We start from the raw sequence: 18,317 nt of genomic DNA, 5'->3' as shown, positions 1-18,317 counted from the left end.
GTCTGGCAGGGCTATGAGAGCCTCAGAGGCAGCCTAAGATAAACACCAGGCCGCCTGGAAGAGCAGCCTGCAAGAAACCACGGCTCCATTATCACTGGGAAAAACACTCCTCCCCTGTTAAGTGGACCTAATCACCCCTGTGGTGAGGAACACACGAGGCAACAGGAAAGCCCCTTGTAAACTGAGAAGGGCTGCGCAGGCAGAGGGCTCTCCAGGCACTGTACCCAGCCCTTCTGGGAGTGCAGAGGGGGACAACAAAGTAGACTTTCTCAAGGCATTGGGTGGAAGACAGAACACACCAGACTAAGCAGAGGCCCTAAGACTGACAAGAAAAGCTGAGGGAGGAAGGGGGGCTGAGGGAGAAGCCTCCAGAACCAGAAATAAAGAAAGTTCTTTGTTAAAGTTTGCTCTGTATCCTCCATTTCCAGAGAGAGCAGAACACTGGTGGGGGGTGGGGGGGGTGGGGGGGGCTGCCCAGCATGATGGACAAGTGTGGCCAAACTGGTAGATCACAGAGTACAGGACTCCCAGCATCCATGGGAGCAAAGCCTGAGGCAGTCATTTCAGAGCACGTGGACACACATGCGCGTGTGAGCACATGTACAGAAAGGCAGTGTAGGCAATCTTGGAAACAGGGCCAGGGATGGGCAGGCAGGGTGGGGCAAGGGTGTCTGTGATTCTGGAGGCCTTTACAGAGCAACAAATGCCGTCCCTCTGCAAAGTAGGAGTGTGAGGAGGGCAGCAGCCCAAGGTATACAGGGAGGGGGAGGTTTGGCTCAGCCTGTGCTCTGCCACTAGCTGGCTGAATGACCTTGGGAGAGCCACATCTCCCCTCTAGGCCTTCTGTATCATGCAGGCATAGGTGGATCCTGAAACAGAAAAAGGACATTAGTGGAAAACTGGTGAAATCCCAAAATTCTGTTGCTTAGTTAATAGTGTTGTATCAATAGGGGCGCCTGGGTGGCTCAGTCGGTTGAGCGTTTTTCAGCTCAGGTCATGATCTCAGGGTTTGTGGGTTCAAACCCCGTGTTGGGCTCTGTGCTGACAGCTCAGAGCCTGGAGCCTGCTTTGGACTCTGTATCTTCTCTGCCCCATCCCTACTCACACTCTGTCTCCCTCTGTCTCTCAAAAATAAATAAATATTTTTTAAAATGTTTAGTGTGTCAATAATGATTTCTTCGTTTTGATCACTGTGCCATGTTTGTGTAAGATGTTAACATGGGACAAAGCTGGATGCAGGGTAATCAGGAAATTCCTGTGCTATCTTTGTGACTTGAGTGTAAATCTAAAATCATTTCAAAATAAAAACTCTGAAAAGGTACTTTATAAGAAAAAAGAAAAAGGCAGCACTGCTTATCTACATGCTGATGTCACTTCCGGCGCTGAGGGTTGTGCTTCTGTGTTATCTGGGCGAGTGAGAGGGGCTGGAGTAGACAGTGGACAGCAGGGATGCTGGGAGAAGCAGAGACCCCAAGGGCAGTGCTGGACTGGGGTGAGCCAGCTGAGCCTCCATGAGGAACAGTGCCACCAAGTGCCCCCAGACGTCTCAGGGTCAGTACCCACCTGGACTGGCTTCATGCCCAGGGCCAGTCCTAGAACATTTGGTCCACCTGCTGTTTGCAAGAGTCAGATCCAATATGCACTCGAGGGTGCTGTGACCTGCCATGAGATGGAGGCAGCAGAGAGGTGTGCAGAAAAGAGAGGCCTGGTGACTGGGCTATCTCTGTCTTCCTGCAGGAAGGACCCCATGTTTGGGGTTCTAGGGTGACATTAGGACATAGCTATATAAGGTGAAGTGTAAGTAGGGATGGTCGTGCAGTGCCACTTGGAACATGATCAACTGTAAAGTGTGTGTGTTGGAAGGAGGACAGAACAGCAAGCTCATCTGCAAAGTCCATTAAGGGCCGAAACTAATGTAAACGAGGCTCAAGTCCGGAAGCTTGGTTCAAATCCCAATCCTGCCACTAAAATTGCTGCGTGACCTTGGGTGACTTAACCCCAGCCTGCCTCTTTCCTCTCTGTAAAATATAAATAAATAATATCTACCTCAAAACCATGATAAGGGATTAAATGAGATCAATTAAATGAAAACAGTGGCAAAGTGTAGGACTGCTTCCATTTTTTCTTCTCTCTCTATCCCATGATAGAATGAAAATAACCTTGCTTTGCAAACAATGAAGAAACCTAATTTTTTAGGTGCAGGATGGTTATGTAAACCACAGCAAAGCCACATAAGGGAATATAAGCAGCTATTTAAAATGAAGGTTGCATAGCAACACAGAAAATGACCACAACACAGTGTTGAAAGGAAAAATCAAGTACAAAACGCATCAGTTCAATCATGTATGAAACCCTTAGAGAAAATACAAGGAAATACACCAATAATGCTAACAGTGGTTGGGTCGGGGTGAGTGGAGATGAGCTTACAAGTGACTTTTTCCTATTTTCTAAATGTTCTGAAAGTATATTAAATTTATAATAAAAAATTTTATTTCATAAAAAACAAAAAAACCCACTCCCCGAACCACCGCAGGAACAATTAGGTATAACAAGAGCTGGAGTATGCTGGCGCTAAGATGTACAAGGGCAGCGGAGCGGGCTGAGCCACCCCGGAGGGCCCTGGGGGCGGGGAGGGGCCCATCAACTGTCTCTCGGGCAGCAAGCCAGTCCCCGGGTAGCGGGCCTGGGGCCAGCCGCGGGCACTGAGGGCAGACGGCTAGGCAAGGGCTCTCCTGGGCCGCACTCCCAGTGCTCCAGGTCAGGGCAGACAGGAGAGCTGGGGTAGCCTGAAGTTTGCCCGCGGGTTGGGGCTCTAGATCTCTGCAGCCAGTGTGCACAGGAAAGCTGCCATGCTGCTGCACCCCAGGGTGCCTTGCCCACCGTCTGCTGTCAGGAGCATCCTCAGGGGCAGACCCCTGGAATGTTCCATCTGCTCCTCAGTGGGAAAAGGATCCAGGCCCCAGGAAGAAGAGTAGGCAGGGGTGTTTGAGGTCCCTGTCATCACCCCCACCCCTGCCCCACTCCACTTCCTTATCTCCCCACCCCTCCCCAGTCCATGTGGCCTGCAGGAGCAGGGCCAACCACTCCAGCAGCATTCACAGAACAACAGACTTTAATGGAAATCATGAAGGAGGGAGGTGAGAAGAGGGAGCAGGAACAGGGCATCACCCATATCATTCCCTCCAGCCAAGCCTGGGCAATGTTCTGATGCCACCCTCTCCCCACACCTCACTGTTCTCTGGCGAGAGGGCAGGATTTCAGTGGCCCCTTGTCCAGCATGCCTGCAGTGTGAAGGGCCACCCGGGAGCCCAGTGAAGATGCAGGTGGTGTAAGCAGAGCACGGGCACAGGTGGGACAGCAGGGGATGAGGCAGCAGAAGAAGGTGTTGCTTAAGCCAGAATGATTCCCGAGGTGCCCCAGGGAAGGGCTGTTTGCCTCCTGGGTTCAGGGGGCAAGGGTTGAAGGGAGTCATTCACCCCCAGTGTGGGCCTGGTACCATGGCAAGAGATGCAGGGACAGCAGGTGCCAGCCTGCGAAGGGCAGGTGTGAGCTTCAACGGCACTGTGGTTGCTGGCTGTAGGGCCTAGGTTGGAGCGGGGAACAGGGTGCCCTGTCTGTGCCCAGAGTGGTGCTTGAGGGATTGACCAAAAGTCCCCAATTATCCCAGCATCATTATCTGCTGAAGCTGTGCCTGGACTGAGTATTTGCCCCCCAACCTACCCCAGACACTGGGGATACCCCTATTTAGCCTCCTGTAATGTTCCCACAGCCACCTTCACTGCTTGGAACACAGCCCAGTCCATCTAGGAGAAAAAGAGAGGACAAGGTGTTTACAGTCACATTCCTGGGCTCTTCCCACTGAGGATGCCCTTCCTAGGCCCCGGCTGGCTGCTTGCTTGGCACAGAGTAGATCTGCTATGCCACCCCAACTGCCCTCCTGGCCAGTGTCACACTCACCTGGGCATAAAGCAGGCGGTGATCAGGGGGCAGGCTGGGTCCCTGGTGGCAGAGCTGAGCAGAGAGGGCAGAGGTCTCCGGGGACAGGAAGTGCTGAGTGACACTCACTGTGCTTACTAGGCCCTGTACCTGTGCCAGACAGGAGGTAGGCAGAGGGTCAGTGGAGACTCGGGCTCACACATCCTCCCCTTGCCCCTCTTGTCCCTGAGGTCTACTTCCCATAATGACCCCCACCCAGCTCTCAGAGAGCAGAAGCCCTGGATCCAGCACCAGGCACCTCAAAGGGCAAGGCCAAAACCAAGCCCAGGGGATGCCAGAGGTGGCACAGGCAGGGTGGGGAACCGAGGACAAGAAGCTCAGTTGGGCTAGATGACTTCAAGACCACTCAGCTTCTCCTCTTCCTTACAACAGGGCATGACTTCCTGCCCTGCCTAGCTCTCAGGGCATCGGGAGGGGCAAAGACAGAGCAGGCCGGGGAACACTGTATCACTGTGGTGTCTGCTCTTGGCGCTTCGCATAGTGTGAGCTCTCTGCAGAGCCCCTGGCTTGCTGGGGAAGCACCTGGTGGGGAGCCCCCGCAGGCACCAGCACAGCCTCTCCAGGGGCCTGCAGCAGGGTCCAGCAGCTCACGCCCCATTCCTCCCGTAGGCGCCGCCGCAGGCCTGCGTCCAGGTAGCAGCTGCCCGGGGTGCCAGGCTCCAGGTTGCCTGCTCCAGCCGGGCACACCTCAAAGAAGAGAAGGCAGAATGAGGAAGGTAGGGAAACAAGGACAGGGCTGCCGGATGGGGCACAGACTTCCCAAAGGTCAGGGCGCAAAGGCCAAGAGCTGAAGGGGTCAAGTCTTGCGGGGCAAGGAGGGGAGGTCATAGGAGTGGGAGAAGGGGCTGGGTGGTGAGAAGCTAGGGCTGCTCAGGTTGGCAGAACAGAGATGTGGCTGGAAACAGCTTAGAGGAAAGGTTTAAGGCTCTGAGGCTGGGAGTCTAAACCCCCACCTTTCGTGGGGCTAGATGCCTTCAGTAGCCTCTGTGTCCCTGGTCCTGGGCCCCTTTCTCTAAAACCCAGAAACACATCCTGCATAATCCCAACTCATAAACTGTCTACATGAGGAGATCTTGACTTGGAGTCCTGTGAACGTCCTGAATTGTGTGCTAAGTTGTAGGTGACTAGATGGCTGTATATCCTTGAGATGAGATGATCTAAAGCATTTATCAGATTCTTCTAAGATCCTAGATGCAACAAAGGCCACACAGAAGTTCTGATGCCCAGTGGAAGTACAGCCTTGCCTGCTGGGCTGAGGCCTCTGGAGCAGGCATGGCTATGGGGAGGGGTGGCCTTCATCAGCCCAACCAGAGTGGGGAACTCCTTGGGCACACAGGGATTCACAGGGGACAGAGAAGTAGACGCCCAGGGAATAGCCGTAGGGGTAAATGCCAGCATCGTGCCCCAACTGGCTGCTGGACAAATCCACCCCTTCAGTAGGACCTCAGCAATTGTCCCTGGACTTAGGACTCAGGCTTCCAAGACTGGGCCATGGGGAAAAGGGAGGCTGGTGTGTTAGGCTGGACCCTAGGTAGCCCCAGGCAGGTGCCCAGGCTCTTTTGCCCTCTGAGTGCATCCTGGAGTTCGATCAGTGTTTCCCAGGCCACCCAGTGAGAATATGCCCCTCAAACCTTCTCCATGAATCATCAGGTTTGGCCATATGAGACTGCCTAGAGGAACCACACCCAGACTAGATGAGGCTGTCTATGTATGAAGGTGTGCTTCTGTCTGCTCCCTCTGTGTGTTCTAGCATCTGTGTGTACATCTACAGATCTGTGTGTGTTTATCGATGTGTCTACAGATACACATGCCTGTGGGCAGGAGGGTGGTGGTGGACAGCAAGTTTAACACCTGCATGTCTGTGTATATGTATGTGTGTGCCTTAGCAGGGGTGACACTTGGTGGACGTCTTTTTCCCAGGACAATCAGAGTTCAGCTGGCCTTTGGAACTGCTGTGCCTGTCCTAACCTTAACACTAGCCTTCCACTGCCTTCCACCCCCTGGAGCTTCCTGCCCCCTGCTCATCTTCTCCTTCCCTGCTCCTCATCCTGTCCAGTCTGTCCCTCTACCTACCATGCTGTCTCCCTCAGCCTTCAAGTGCTAGCACCCCAAAGAGCACCTCCTCATAAGGTGTAGACAATGGACAGGGGAGAAGCAGGAGGACATCTCAGATGGGCTTCCCTTTGCCCTCTGCCAGGCCCCCCCCCCTCCACCCCCAGCCTATGCAGGGGATGCTGCCTGCCCCCAGGAGGAGCAGTGTAGTGACCTGAGGTGGGAATAGCCATAAGCTCAGGTCTCCACTCTACCACTTAGCCTCAGTTTCCTCATCTGCAAAATGGGAAAGCAGCAGTGCCTGCCACACAGGGTGGTTATGACGATTAACCGAGATAATGTACCCAAGGCTCTTACACAGTGCCTAGCCTGTGACGGCTCCTGCTTTCATTTCATCATGAGGTCCCTCCTCAGCCCCTGCTCTCTCTGCGTGCCCCAGCACACAACTCATAAGGTCCCAGTCTGCCTTCTCTGTACCTGTCTGTGGGAGTCAAGGCTGTCCAGCTCACCTAAGGGGCAGGGAGAGTGAGCACATGGGACACACACAACAGGGAGGGCTTCCTGGGCTGGGAACCCCGACTCCCAGGGAGCATGAGGGCAGCGCAGGGGAAGAGGGCTCCCAGCTCCTTCCTCACCATCTGGAGAAAGCGGCGGATGCGTTGGGCATCCTGTGCCCGGAACACGTGCCACACGGTGCTGACCTGGCTGCCTGGAGACCAGAGCCCCTCCCCGTCCAGGCCTGAGAGGAAGTCTGTGGAAGAAAAACAGCTCAGGAGGGCCCAGGGTAAGCAGAAACAGCACGCTGAAATCTGCAGATTGTCCCCACTCCTGCTTCTGGCCCAGGACCCACCTTTCTGTGCCCGGTGCCAGGTAGGCAGTGGGGCCTCAGCACGTACCAGGACACTGACCAGGTCAGCCACCTCCACACAGAGGTTCTTGGTTCCCAGGTGCCCACGGTGTGGGCTCACACCTGATGGAGGCAGAAAAGGGACAGCTGGGCACGGGCTCCAGGACTTTGGCACAGACACACATGGGCCCAGAGGTAACAGGAATGGGCTCAGGGGCTGGGCAGGGTGGAGTAGCACTCACCATACGCTGCCCACAGCTGGGGCTCCAGTGGACGCAGGGCAGGACCAGGTGGGAGGTAGGAAGCCAGGTTGAGTTTCCCATGGTGGGCACAGTACTCTGGGAGTGGCAGGCTGGCAGCCAGGTTCTCCATCCTGAAGAGGGCAGGGTCATACCCAGCAGGCTCAACCCAGGCACCCAGATCCCCTCAAAGCCCACCACTAGTGGGGTCACTCCCAGAGGCAAGCAGGGAACACTGAGGTGGGGGTGAAGAAGGAGAAGTGACAGCAAGGGGCTGGGCAGAGCCTCGGCAGGTGGGGCCAGCCCTTGGTACTATACACACCTGCTGGTGTCCTCGTCCCCCAGAGCTCTGTGCAGCAGGAGGACGGAGCCCTCATCTGACTTTGGGCGAACTAGAGGAGGAGACATGCCATTTGCCGGGGGAGGAACCTCCTTGTCCAGAGGACCCCGGCCCCCTGGCAGCAAGACAGTCTAGTTTCTGCCCTGGGCTCTGCTTCCAGCTGCCCCCCAGGGTCACCATGGGACTTCGCTGCCCCCTGGCTCAGTCTCCCAACTCCCCATACCCCACATCAGGGACACTTACTTTCAGGCCTGGAGAATCCCTCCCAGAACGTTGCACTGTGGAGGCTTGTGGGCTGGGGAGGTCCAAGGGGGGTCAGTGCCTGCACTTGGCCTCCAAGTGCTCCAAGAGCTTCCGTCTCCCACAGGTTGCCTTGCAGTGTCCTCTGAATCCCTGACACCAACACGGGCTGTAGTGAGGAAAGGAAGAGGGACGCAGGGAGAATGGACAGGCACCCAACTTGGCCAGGCCAGAGCATGTTGTGAGGGACACCAGACCAGTGTGGGGACCAGCCCCGCTGCTCCTTCTGTGTGATGGACCAGGTCTGCCTGATGGCGACCCTGAGGCCCTGAGGGTGACCAAGGCCATGAGAATGGGGAGCTGGGAGGTGAGGAGCCTCACCTGGCCCTGCCTCCAGTGCTCCTGGAAGAGGTGGAAGCCTCGCTGAGGTCTGGGCTCCTGCAGCCACAGCAAAGCTCCGGGAGGAGGCAGCCGTGGCCGCACTGGCGAGAGGGGTAGGCCCAGGCCTTTGCGCAGGCCTGGCCCAGCCCGCAGCCCCGGCCCCAGGGCTTTCTCCTGGATCTTCCTTTCTACCACCTGTGCGATGATGCTGTCCAGGATGTTGGTGATGCGGTCGTCCTGTGTGAAGGGAGGGATGGAGGAGCAGAACAGCTCAGGACCTGCCTTACCCCACAGGGAGGGCCAGCCCAGCCTCTGTCCCCGGGCCCCCAGGCCTCCCTCTGTGCCCTCGCTCACGCTGGGCAGGGCAGGAGTGACTGGGGCAAAGGCCATGTGTATCCTCTCGTGCCCCAGGCAGAGTTTGACAGCAGTGGAAGCCAGCAGTTCACAGAGAGAGGGACAAGGCAGGGGCCCTCGGCTGGCACGGTCTTCTGCTGGGGTCTCCGTGGAGTCGGGGGTCTCTGGCAGGGAGGAAAATGGTGAGAGGCTTCCCCTTCCCTTCGAGGCTCCACAGCCCATAGGGTCTGCCCTCATCTCTTGGCCAAGTCTGTCTCCCGCTGCCTCTCCAAAGGAGGGGCTCACAGTGGGGTTCTGACTGGACAGGGGTGGGGAGACTTGTCCTAGATTGTATTTAGATTTATTTCATCTGGAATGACTTGAGAAGAGTGAGGAAGATTATTGGGGGCAGGGCGGGGGGGAGGGGTGCGCTGGCTAAAGCAATTCCCATCTGTCCTGGGGATGCCAGCCCTGGCCCAGCCTCCCCATGCACAATGTGAGCGAGGGCCAGGGGGGCTGCTCACCTTCCTTGATGTCCTTGGTCCTGTCAGTATCCCCGTTGCAAGAAGATTGTGGAATTGGGGGAGTTTTCTCTGTCGGCTCCTTCTGTTAAACCCATCCACCAATCCCCCCCAATCCAACCAGAGATTTAAAAATGGCAAACACAGCTCAGTCCAACCCAACCCACAAGTATTAACAACAGACTCTTATAAATCCTAAAACTGTGTTTACAAGGAGCAAAATATTATGTGATATAACATTAGGTGGGAAACAGTTGCTTACGGAATGCCACACACAGTCTGATCTAAGATACACAAAAACAGACTGAATAAATATACAGGCAAGTGCCTGGAAAGAAATATGTCACAATGATAATGGCGGCATTATAGGGCTACTGTTGTTTTCTTCCTATTACTTGCTTGTAGTTTTCACCATGGGTATGTAACACTGTCAGGCACACGAAATGCATTCAATAAGCCATTTCTTGAATGAATGATTTTTATAATAAAAGCATGAACTTTATAAAAAGTTTGTAAAATGCATACTGAGTGCCTGCTATGTGTTAAGTGCAAGGCACACAGGGAAGGTGGGTCCAAACTCCACCTTCAGGAGTCCATGCCGGCTGAGTAGAGAGACAGGACCCGCCAGCAAACGCTAAGCTGTAACGCACACAAGGTGGATAGGAGCTCTGGGCAGGAGCGAGGGAGGTGGGACAGGTGCTAGAGCTCAATCCATGGATCCCAATCCCCAGAGGAAGGTGAGAAGTAGCTTGATTTTACCCAGCTTCCATATCCTTCAGTCCCATCAAAAGATACCGGCCAAACCCTGCCAAGGTCAGTAACTTCCAAACACACTGCCCAATCCTGGGGCCAACCAGCTAGTGCTGGCACCTGTCCCATGCCCTGCTTCTTACCTGCTGGCCCCCATCCCCAGCGGCCCACACCCGGGCATCAGCTTGGCAGGGGCAGTGCCCCCGGATGTCAAACTTGACCCAAACCTGGTGCATGGCGGTGCTCAATTCTGCCAGAGCTGTGAGTGGGGAAGGGAGATAGAGTTTGGTGGTGAGTGTGGACAGGAGGCTGTCCCTGTGCTGCTTGGCCTCACCGAGCAAGAGGGCATGGGATTAGGCTGAGGCACATCCACACAGAAAGCTGCTCTCCCCAGGACCCGCCCTCTGCACACCCCATTTCTCCAAGATGGCTTACCTTGGCTGGAGATGAACTGGGTGAGCATCAGGGAACTGGCACTATGCCCAGCCTCTTGAGGACACTCCTCTGTGGACTGCTCCTGAGAGCCTGTGGGTAGGAAGAGAGAAGGTGCAGGTCAGGAAACCAAAGTAACCACAGCTTAAAGACAGGGAAGAAGGACAAGGGCATGATATCTAAATCAAGGGGCTTGACAATCCATAAAACATGGGCTTTCTAGGAAACTTGGGTTCAAGAGTGACATAGGATCCTTTGCTTGCAGAATGCAGAGCCTTTAAAATGATGATATGCATTGCCAGACTCCAAGATGATCACATAGAATACGGTGTTCTGAAACATTTCTGACCCTGCACCTCCTTTTGGCTATCTCTATTGGAACACTGGGAAATTTTAAGTGTGACTCAGGTGACTGAGTGGAGCCAAGGGAGAAAAAGCTGAGAACCATGAAAAGAGTAAGACTTGGGATTAGAAGACGTGAGTCTGCATCCTGGACCTAACACTTACTAGCTGTGTGACCTTGAACAAGTCACTTAACCTCTCTGAGTTTTTCTTATCTGGAAAATTGAGGCAATAATACCCACCTCACAATGTTGTAAGGTTTAAAAAGATGCAAGCTGAGCAAAGTGGGAGGCATAGAGTAGGCACTCGACTTCTCTTAAGGGTGGGCAAGGACACAGGCGTGGCCCTCTGATCTGGGGAGAGGGAAAAGTCTGCTCTAAGGGGCATTGAGCCATGGTGGCTGAGGCTGGGGCTGGGGAGGGAGGCTTTCTTGGGGACAGGCAGCCAAGAAATGGCCACACACCTTAGAGCAGCCCTTGGAGGCCCCCGTCTCTGCCCTCCCACCCTCAGCCCCCAGCTCCTTTCCTACCTGCTTTGTCCCTGGCCCTCCTAGCACCTGCCATGCGACCACAGGCCACACACAGCCGGTGGCTGCAGTGGGGGCATTTCCAGTGGGTGTTGAAGAGTCCACGATGGCAGCTGCTGCAGCAGAGTGGAATGCTTGGGTTGTCCTCTGTCCTGGTTGGCCCCTGGCCTGCTTACCACGGGAGAGAACAGGGTCAGAGGAGGCTCAAGCCATAGGTCCCTTTTGAGGACCTCCAGGCAGGGATGGAGAAGAGCAGGAGCAGCTTCCACTGTGGGGCCACCCTGGAAGGGAGACAGGCCCCTTGCAGACACCCCCACCTACTCGACAGCCTCTGTAAAGAAACTCCCCACAGCACGTCTCCAGAAAACCCTCCCAGGGAGAGTGCAGGCCTCACCTCCCCAATTCCTGCCCCAAGGATTTCCCCATCAGTCCTGAATTACCAATCCACACCATTTCCAACACATTCCTTCACCCACCTCCCTCCCTCCGGAGGTGGCGTTCCTGCAGGAGACTCTGTACACCAGAAGAGGAAACCTTAGGCGGCCACTCCTTCCCTCGCCTGGGGTTTCTGACTAAGCCCTCCGCAGTAGGTGGAAGGACGCCAGTGAGCACACGCTCATTTACTCATGCAACAGACACCTTGTCCTGTGTGGGGCTGAGCGCTGGGGACTCAGAGCTGGTCAGGGCTCAGAGATGCCCTCCTAGCGCTCACATTCCAAGAGGGGAGATGGGCCCATAGACGGGGCAATGACCACGGCACCACGGGGTGAGCGCTGGAGTAGGAGAAAGGGATAGAAAGACGAGGGTAGGATGGTGGGGGCAGCTTCACAAAATGCGCCCCTAGAGTGATGAGTAAGTGTTCATTCATCACGGAGAAAGGGAGGAGAAGGCCATTCCAGACAGAAGGAACAGAAAGTGCCAAGGCCTGAGGGGCTGGGCAAGCCGGGGTGAGCCGAGGAGGACAGGCTGCTGGCTGATGTGGAGTGCTGGGAATCCAGGCTGAGGGAGTGGCAGGCTAGATGGGCTGAGGAAAGGGGGAGGGAGCTGAACTTTCTGGGATAGGAGGGAGCCGGCTTGTGACCTTGCTGCAGGTGTGTGCACACATTTTCAAATGCACATGCAGTGTTGTGAGAGGGAGCAGGAGGGAGAGCCTGAAGCCAGGGGGACCCACGGAATGTCTGGCTCTCCACTGGTGTCTTCACATCAGCCCAGACCCTACTAGCTTTCTTAGGGCCCATTAGCCTCGAAACGCGGGGAGGGCCCTCACCTTCCAGAGTTCGTACATATACCTGGCTCTCAGTCTTGTTCCCCCAACAAACCCAGAAGCTCTTAGGCAGCTGGACTGGACCGGGTTTCACACCCTCCCAACATCCCTCACCCAGGCCAGAAACTTCAGAACTCATGTTAACTAGAAGCCTAAGCCAAGAATAAGGGCAAAGCAGTGCAGGAGCTCTCCTTGAGCCGTTATCAGGACAGACAGTGTTAAGGGGAGGAAGGGGCCCACACTCTGCAGACCTCCTGCTCCTTGTAAAAGCACAGTGACCGCAGGATCCAGCCCTCTCGGGCTCCTGGCTGCCCCACGGGTCCTGCTCACCTTCCCGCTGCGCCCAGGCCAGGGCTTCACGCTCCCTCCGCAGCAGACGGCATAGTCGATCCCCCAAACCACTTAGCAGATGCTTGGCAAGGCCCTTGCTGATCTGGGCCTCAGGGCCAGACCCTCCTCCCTCAGAGCTGACTGCTAAGTCTTCCTCCTGATGCTGTTCCCCTTCCGGAGGCAATCTGAAGACAGGGCACAGGAAGGTAAGGAGGGAGCCCCCACTGGGAAGATGCTGGGGGCACACCGGGGCAACAGGCTCACCTCAGCACTTGCCGGGAGTGGCAGGCCGGCCCTCCCACCTCTCCAGCTGCATGGGTACAGCTTTGGCACTGAGCCACGCATGCCAGAGGAGCCGAACAAGGTGTATCCTGAAGCCCTGGGTCCTGGAGGCTGCTGGCCCTACCATCTTGGGGTCCTGAGGAGACAATGAAGCTGGTCAGGGACTTGCTGGGCTTATGTGAACCCTGGGCTGTGCCTTAGCACTCAGCCCACCCACATACAGAGCCAGCCTAGCCCCTAGGCCCTAGTCTACTAAGCCTGATTTGGAGCTAGTGAAAGTGAACCAGGCAGCCAGAAACTTCACAAAAAAAGGCTGGGCAGGGAGTCTGAGAATGACACGGGCAGATGGCTGAGAGGAGGGGTCTACTGTGCTGGGCCCAAGGCTGGAGCAGGTGGGATGATTATCCTGCCCCAAGTTCAAGATCCAGTCAGTGTAGACTTTGTTATATCTTTTTTTTTTTTTTTTTTTTTTTTTTTTTTTAAAGTAAGCTCTGCCTTTAAAGTAAGCCTCAGTGTGGGGCTTGAACTCACAACCCTGAGATCAAGAGCCACGTGCTTTACCGACTGAGCCAGCCAGGCGTCCCTCAGTCAGTGTAGACTTTTGGATTGCTGCGCCGTGGGCTTAGCAATACCTCTGGCGTCGTGTCAGCCTGAGGAGACAATCCCGGCATGGGACGGAGGGCGCCGGAAGGTGAGAAGGCCTGAGGGTTTCAACATAGGCCACAGGTGCAGTAACCCAAGAAGGGAGAGGGGGCCAACTGCTTCCCAACCCAGGCAGAGGCCTGCAAGAGTGTGGACAGACCCACGCCAGGTGCAGGGGTGCTTAGGCAAGGCCATTGAGAGTTGGGATCCAGGTCCGGCGGTCCTGGAGGCCAAGACTGAGGTGATGGGCCATCAGTGCCGGCTCCCTCCATGAAGAGCACAGCATGACAGAGGGGTTCAGGATGTGCCCAAAGTCCTAATGCTGGCAGAGTCCAAATTGAGTTTCCATGATCCCATTGCCCAAGGGAGTAGTTGTTTATTCCTGGGGCAGGACAAGGGGTCCTTCAGGAGGGATAATCTGCCAGACAGGGTTAAGTGGCACAAGTAAGCACAAAGGCAAATGTTTAGCAGGGCGCCTGGGTGGCTCAGTCGGTTAAGCCTCCAACTTAAGCTCAGGCCATGATCTTGCGGCTCGTGAGTTCGAGCCTTGCATTGGGCTCTGTGCTGACAGCTCAGGGCCTGAAGCCTGCTTTGGATTCTGTGTCTCCCTCTCTCTCTGCCCTTCCCTGGTTCACACTCTGTCTCTCTCTCTTTTCAAAATAAACATTAAAAAAATAATTAAAAAAAAAATGAAGACGAATGTTTACTGAGTCCTTACTCAATAAAGTGCCAGGAATTCTTCAAAGCCCTTTATGTGAATGATATCATTTCATCTTTGCAGCAGTCTTTATGAGGTAGATGCCGTCTTTATCCCCACTTTATAGATGAACAAACTGAGGCCCAGAGAGGTGCAGTAACTAGCCCAAGGTCACATAGCACCAGTCAGCAAAGTCAGGACCCAGGCACTCTGACTCCAGAGCCCATGCTCTGAACCATGTTGTTATATTGCCACCAACACATCATAGCTTGGGAGTAGGCAGATGGGAAGAAGAAGCCACTTTCTAGAAGGCTCTGGCCTGTAGATGCTAATGAACTCCGAGGGAACTATCACATTTCGGTGGGAAACCAGACAACTTGTGCGATCCACTCATAAACACCTCTAATGACCCCACTTCCCCACAAAGCCCCAGTCCCAGCTGCCCCCTCCCAAGCAGGGCCCCGTGCACACTTACCTCTGTGGTCATCATGCTGTTCTGCCTCCACTTTGTTCCCAAAGGATGAGTTGAGGATCTCCTGCCAATCTCTGGCCCCCTGCCCCGCACTGCCTGGGAAAGGGTTGGGTGGGCGCTTGGCAGCTGGGCTGCCACCTGCCCCCTGGACCTCAGGGCTGCTTGCCCTCTTGAGGGCCTGCAGGTGGGCAGATGGGTTCTCCTCAGCGCCAGGGCAGCCACCTGGACACCTGAACTGCTCTGAGTGTCGTGTGAGCCATGTCTTCTTCAGCTTGGTATGATGGCTGGGTGGGCAGGCCCTGGGACCAGAGGTCTTGTTTGCTTCCTCGTTGGATTCGCTGGGCCCAATGGTGCCCCCCTCCAGGCGCTCCTGGCACTTCCCACAAGGGCCAAGATCTCTATCTCTAGCAGGTGGGTGAGATGAACAACAGCCCACCTGCGTGGTAGGAGGCCCAGGAGAGGGGCACCTCAGCGTGGCTGATGGCCCCAGCTGGCACCCAAGGCTCCCACCCCCTGGTACAGCCCAGACGTTGCCAAGAGTATGAACCAGGCCTGGGGGACAAGTGGGCCAGGGGTTCCGGGGAACAGCATCTGGATGTCCCAGGAGAAATGGGCAAAGATTCTGATGCCTGCTGACTCCTGCCTCTCCGTCTCTCTGATGGAATGAAGGACGTTCCACTTCCCCAGTTCTCTGGAGACGCCCACCAGGGGCTAAGCCCAGCAACCCAGGTTCCACAGTTGCCAATGGCTCCTTTGCCAGCCTGAGAACACTTGGATCCTTGTGGTAAAAGCCCTAAAGAGAGGAGAAGGGATGGAGCTAGTGCTGACTTTGATCCCCAGTGCTTCAAAGGACGAGCAGAACCGACAACCAGCAGGTGTGCGCCTGTGTGGCCTCAAGGGTTGTGAAAACACTGAAGAACTCAAGCCTGGTTTATAGGCACTGCTCCCTAAGTGCCTCCCCACTGCCCTGGCCACCCCAGATCCTTCCCCCAGGATTTCTCAGACCTCCGCACAAATCCAGCAACTAAAAGGTTAGTGCTTGCCACCCCCAAAGGGCCTCCAGAATCTATTGAGATTGTTTGATGACCAGTACCATACTGGTCTTAAAATATTTTAAATCTTATTCCTAGGCATGTGGGTGGGTTGCCTGGGGCAGGGGGAGGTGCCGTAGACACAGGCCATGGGGCACCCTCATGTCCCACTCCCAGACAGACAGCCTCGTCTGCCCCACAACCCCAGGATGAGACCACACATTCTGAGATCCCAGTTCCCAGGGATTTGTTCTGGGTGGACAATGGATGAGTCAATCCTGAAATGGCCCAAAGGCAAGGAAGGCTTTGTGAGATGGAATTGCTCAGAAGAAGAATTGCTTGGGGTTGACTCTGAGCTGACTACTTGGGTGCTGTCTTATCTTGTCATCAGAATGGAAGAGCAGAGTTGTGTGGCCCTGGCAGGGCTGCTCAGGGATCACTGAGCTACCTCGTGTGGTCTGAGCCTCAGGTACCTTCTCTGCTCCATCACTCACCTTGCTGCCTAAGCCAAAGGCAGAGGGCACTTTGGGCTGTCCCCCTGAGTACACCCAGGGGTGTGGGGCCAGGGGCCAGTCACATGGACGCTCTGGGGGCAGGCTGGACACTAGGTAGGGTGGCAAGCAGGTGGGCATCCAGAAGGGAGCTTGCTCCAGGATCTTGGTCTCCAGCAGGAAGGGGCAGTGCAAGGGCCGGAAGGCCACAGGGTCACTCTTGGGATGGCCACCATTATGCTCAGGAATCAGGGGGCCATAGCGGGGCGGGCACGCGGAGCCACAGAGTGCCAGTGGGTGGTTTAGCATTGCCTCCTTCCAGCGCAGACCCTCTTTGCTGCCCAGCCAGCTGGCCTTCCTCTCCCCATTGCGGGGGTCTTCTCCCTCCACCAGTGGGAGCGTGTCCTTGGGGCTCTGGGGAAAGCCAGGGGGACGCCAAGAGTCTGGGGTGCTTAGGACACCCCTCCAGAAGGGGGCAGACTCTCCCAGGCACAGTGCCCCACGACGCAGGCCATCTCGAGGCAGGGTATCCGACTCCTGTCCCACAATGCCATTCTCAGGGGTTATCTTCTCCCAGGCTGGGGCGTCCTTCAGGAAGCTGGGCGTACTCTCCATTACTCTCCTGCCCTCATGGGGCTTTCCAAGAGGGGATCCCTGGAGCATAACCAACAAAGCATGAGTTTCTCAGGCACATGCCCCAAGCACCCTACCACCTGCTACAGAGCAGGCACCGCCCTGGCAGCACCAAGGCAGCTCAAACCAGTAAGGCAAGTGCCAACCCACAGCTAGACTCCACACTGCCTGCCCACATGCGACTCGAAGGACCTGCCTGGGTGGGATGCTCAAGTGTGGGGAGGTCACCCCTTTGCCCAAATACCTGGGACTTGACAACCCACCTGGGCCAGAGCCCCTCAGCAAAGACTGCCATTTCTAGGATAACATGTCCTTGCATTGCTGAGCCTGGACCCTGGTCACAAGCCATTGGGAAGGGCAAGGGGGAAGAACCCAAAAGATGAGCTCGGTGGGAGGTGCTGCACAAGGGGACAAGAAGGCTAGATCCTGGCCCTGACTCAGCACCTGCTGCATGACCTTGGGCAAGTCATATCACTCCTCTGGATGTCAGTGTGCCCTTGTGCAAAATAGGGCTTGGAAATTGGGAGTCTCAGAGGCTTCTTCCCACATTGCAGTCTGTGGATCTGGGGGTACTGCTTGCCTACCCACCCCTCAGCCCTACTCAAGCTTATAGGGGTGGGAAGTGAAGGCAGGGCAGGCCAGAGTCACTGGGGAGAGCTGCCAGGCAGGGCTGCTGGCTGGTATCTTTCCCTACACTTGGGCAGCCCCTAGTGTGTCTCTTCCCAGCTCTGTACAGTTTCTTGGCTTCTGAAGCAGAGTCCCCGGGCAACTGCTGGGGGCTGGGATCTTCACCACTGCCCCCAAGGGAAGGAGTGAGCCAGCACTGAAGAGGGGGATTAAGAGGACTCAGCTGGGATGGGTCAAGCCGCTCCAGTCCAGCAGGCAGTGCCAGGGCCGCTGGCGGCCGCTGGTAACTGCAGCCTGGCAGGGGGAGGGAAGGAGGCGGGGAAAGCGGGCTGGGCCCCAGAGAGAGGCAAAGGAGGGAAAATTGAACGTGCATGCAAAGGACCAGGATGACAGGTGGCACCAGAGCCGCAGCGCTCTCCCAGCACGGCCCCCTCTGCCGGCTGGATGAAGCCCCAGGAGAAAGGTGAGGGAGCCCAGAGAGCCTTGGCATGAGGTCGCTCGGGTTTTCTGGGGCCACCATTCCGTCGCAGTCCAGCCCTGTCTGGCATCCTAACTTTTAGATCTGTGGCCCAGCCCGGAGAAGCACACTGGAAAAGCACAGGGAACTCACTCGCTGCGTGCAGCCCAAGCTTGCCTCAGAAATGCCCCGCTACGAGTATCCCCTGAAGGTCCGCCCCTGGCGCCCCCTCTCGGCCCTTACCTGGGCTTCGCAGGCCGGGCGCGGCGCGGGCGGCGGCGGCGGTCGTCGTGGCCGGCGCCGGGCGCCCGCTCCCCATGGGCCGGCTCCGGGGCCTCCCGGCCGGCGAGCGAGGACGCGTTCTCCCGCTCTCTGCTCAGCGCGCTCGCGTT

At 56.2% G+C, this 18,317-nt stretch overlaps 1 protein-coding gene across 2 annotated transcripts; it reads right to left on the bottom strand.

Moving 5' to 3' along the window:
- Positions 1-2,467: 2,467 nt before the first annotated feature.
- HR (HR lysine demethylase and nuclear receptor corepressor) lies at positions 2,468-18,284 on the bottom strand. 2 transcript variants are annotated; one of them, XM_086703491.1, is made up of 19 exons: positions 18,169-18,284; positions 16,212-16,862; positions 14,690-15,479; positions 12,858-13,011; positions 12,594-12,778; positions 11,003-11,170; positions 10,135-10,224; positions 9,843-9,958; positions 8,953-9,034; positions 8,450-8,613; positions 8,096-8,332; positions 7,718-7,883; positions 7,457-7,526; positions 7,138-7,268; positions 6,899-7,018; positions 6,684-6,799; positions 4,519-4,683; positions 3,958-4,086; positions 2,468-3,803 (listed from the first exon to the last, which is right to left on the bottom strand). In XM_086703491.1, the coding sequence occupies exons 2-19, from the start codon at positions 16,821-16,823 to the stop codon at positions 3,741-3,743; spliced, it is 3,558 nt and encodes a 1,185-aa protein (XP_086559617.1). In that variant the 5' UTR covers positions 16,824-16,862; positions 18,169-18,284; the 3' UTR covers positions 2,468-3,740. The 2 variants fall into 2 exon arrangements, with proteins under 2 accessions (XP_086559617.1, XP_025788734.1); XM_025932949.2 differs by having other exon boundaries at positions 11,003-11,167.
- Between the last annotated feature and the right edge of the window lie 33 nt (positions 18,285-18,317).

The sequence above is a fragment of the Puma concolor genome, chromosome B1 (genome assembly GCF_028749965.1).
Source record: "Puma concolor isolate L17-30 chromosome B1, mPumCon1.1.hap2, whole genome shotgun sequence".
Taxonomy (NCBI): Eukaryota; Metazoa; Chordata; class Mammalia; order Carnivora; family Felidae; genus Puma; species Puma concolor.
Note: the sequence above shows the minus strand (reverse complement) of the source record. Positions and strands in the feature narration are given on the sequence as shown.

Bases quoted from the DNA above. Each gene is read 5' to 3' on its own strand.
- HR (XM_086703491.1), bottom strand. From the start codon at position 16,823: ATGGAGAGTACGCCCAGCTTCCTGAAGGACGCCCCAGCCTGGGAGAAG. The intron at 13,012-14,689 runs GTAAGTGTGCAC...TTGTCTCCTCAG, and splicing joins ACAGCATGATGACCACAGAG to GACCCCAAGATGGTAGGGCC. The intron at 12,779-12,857 runs GTGAGCCTGTTG...CCCTGTCTTCAG, and splicing joins CACTCCCGGCAAGTGCTGAG to ATTGCCTCCGGAAGGGGAAC.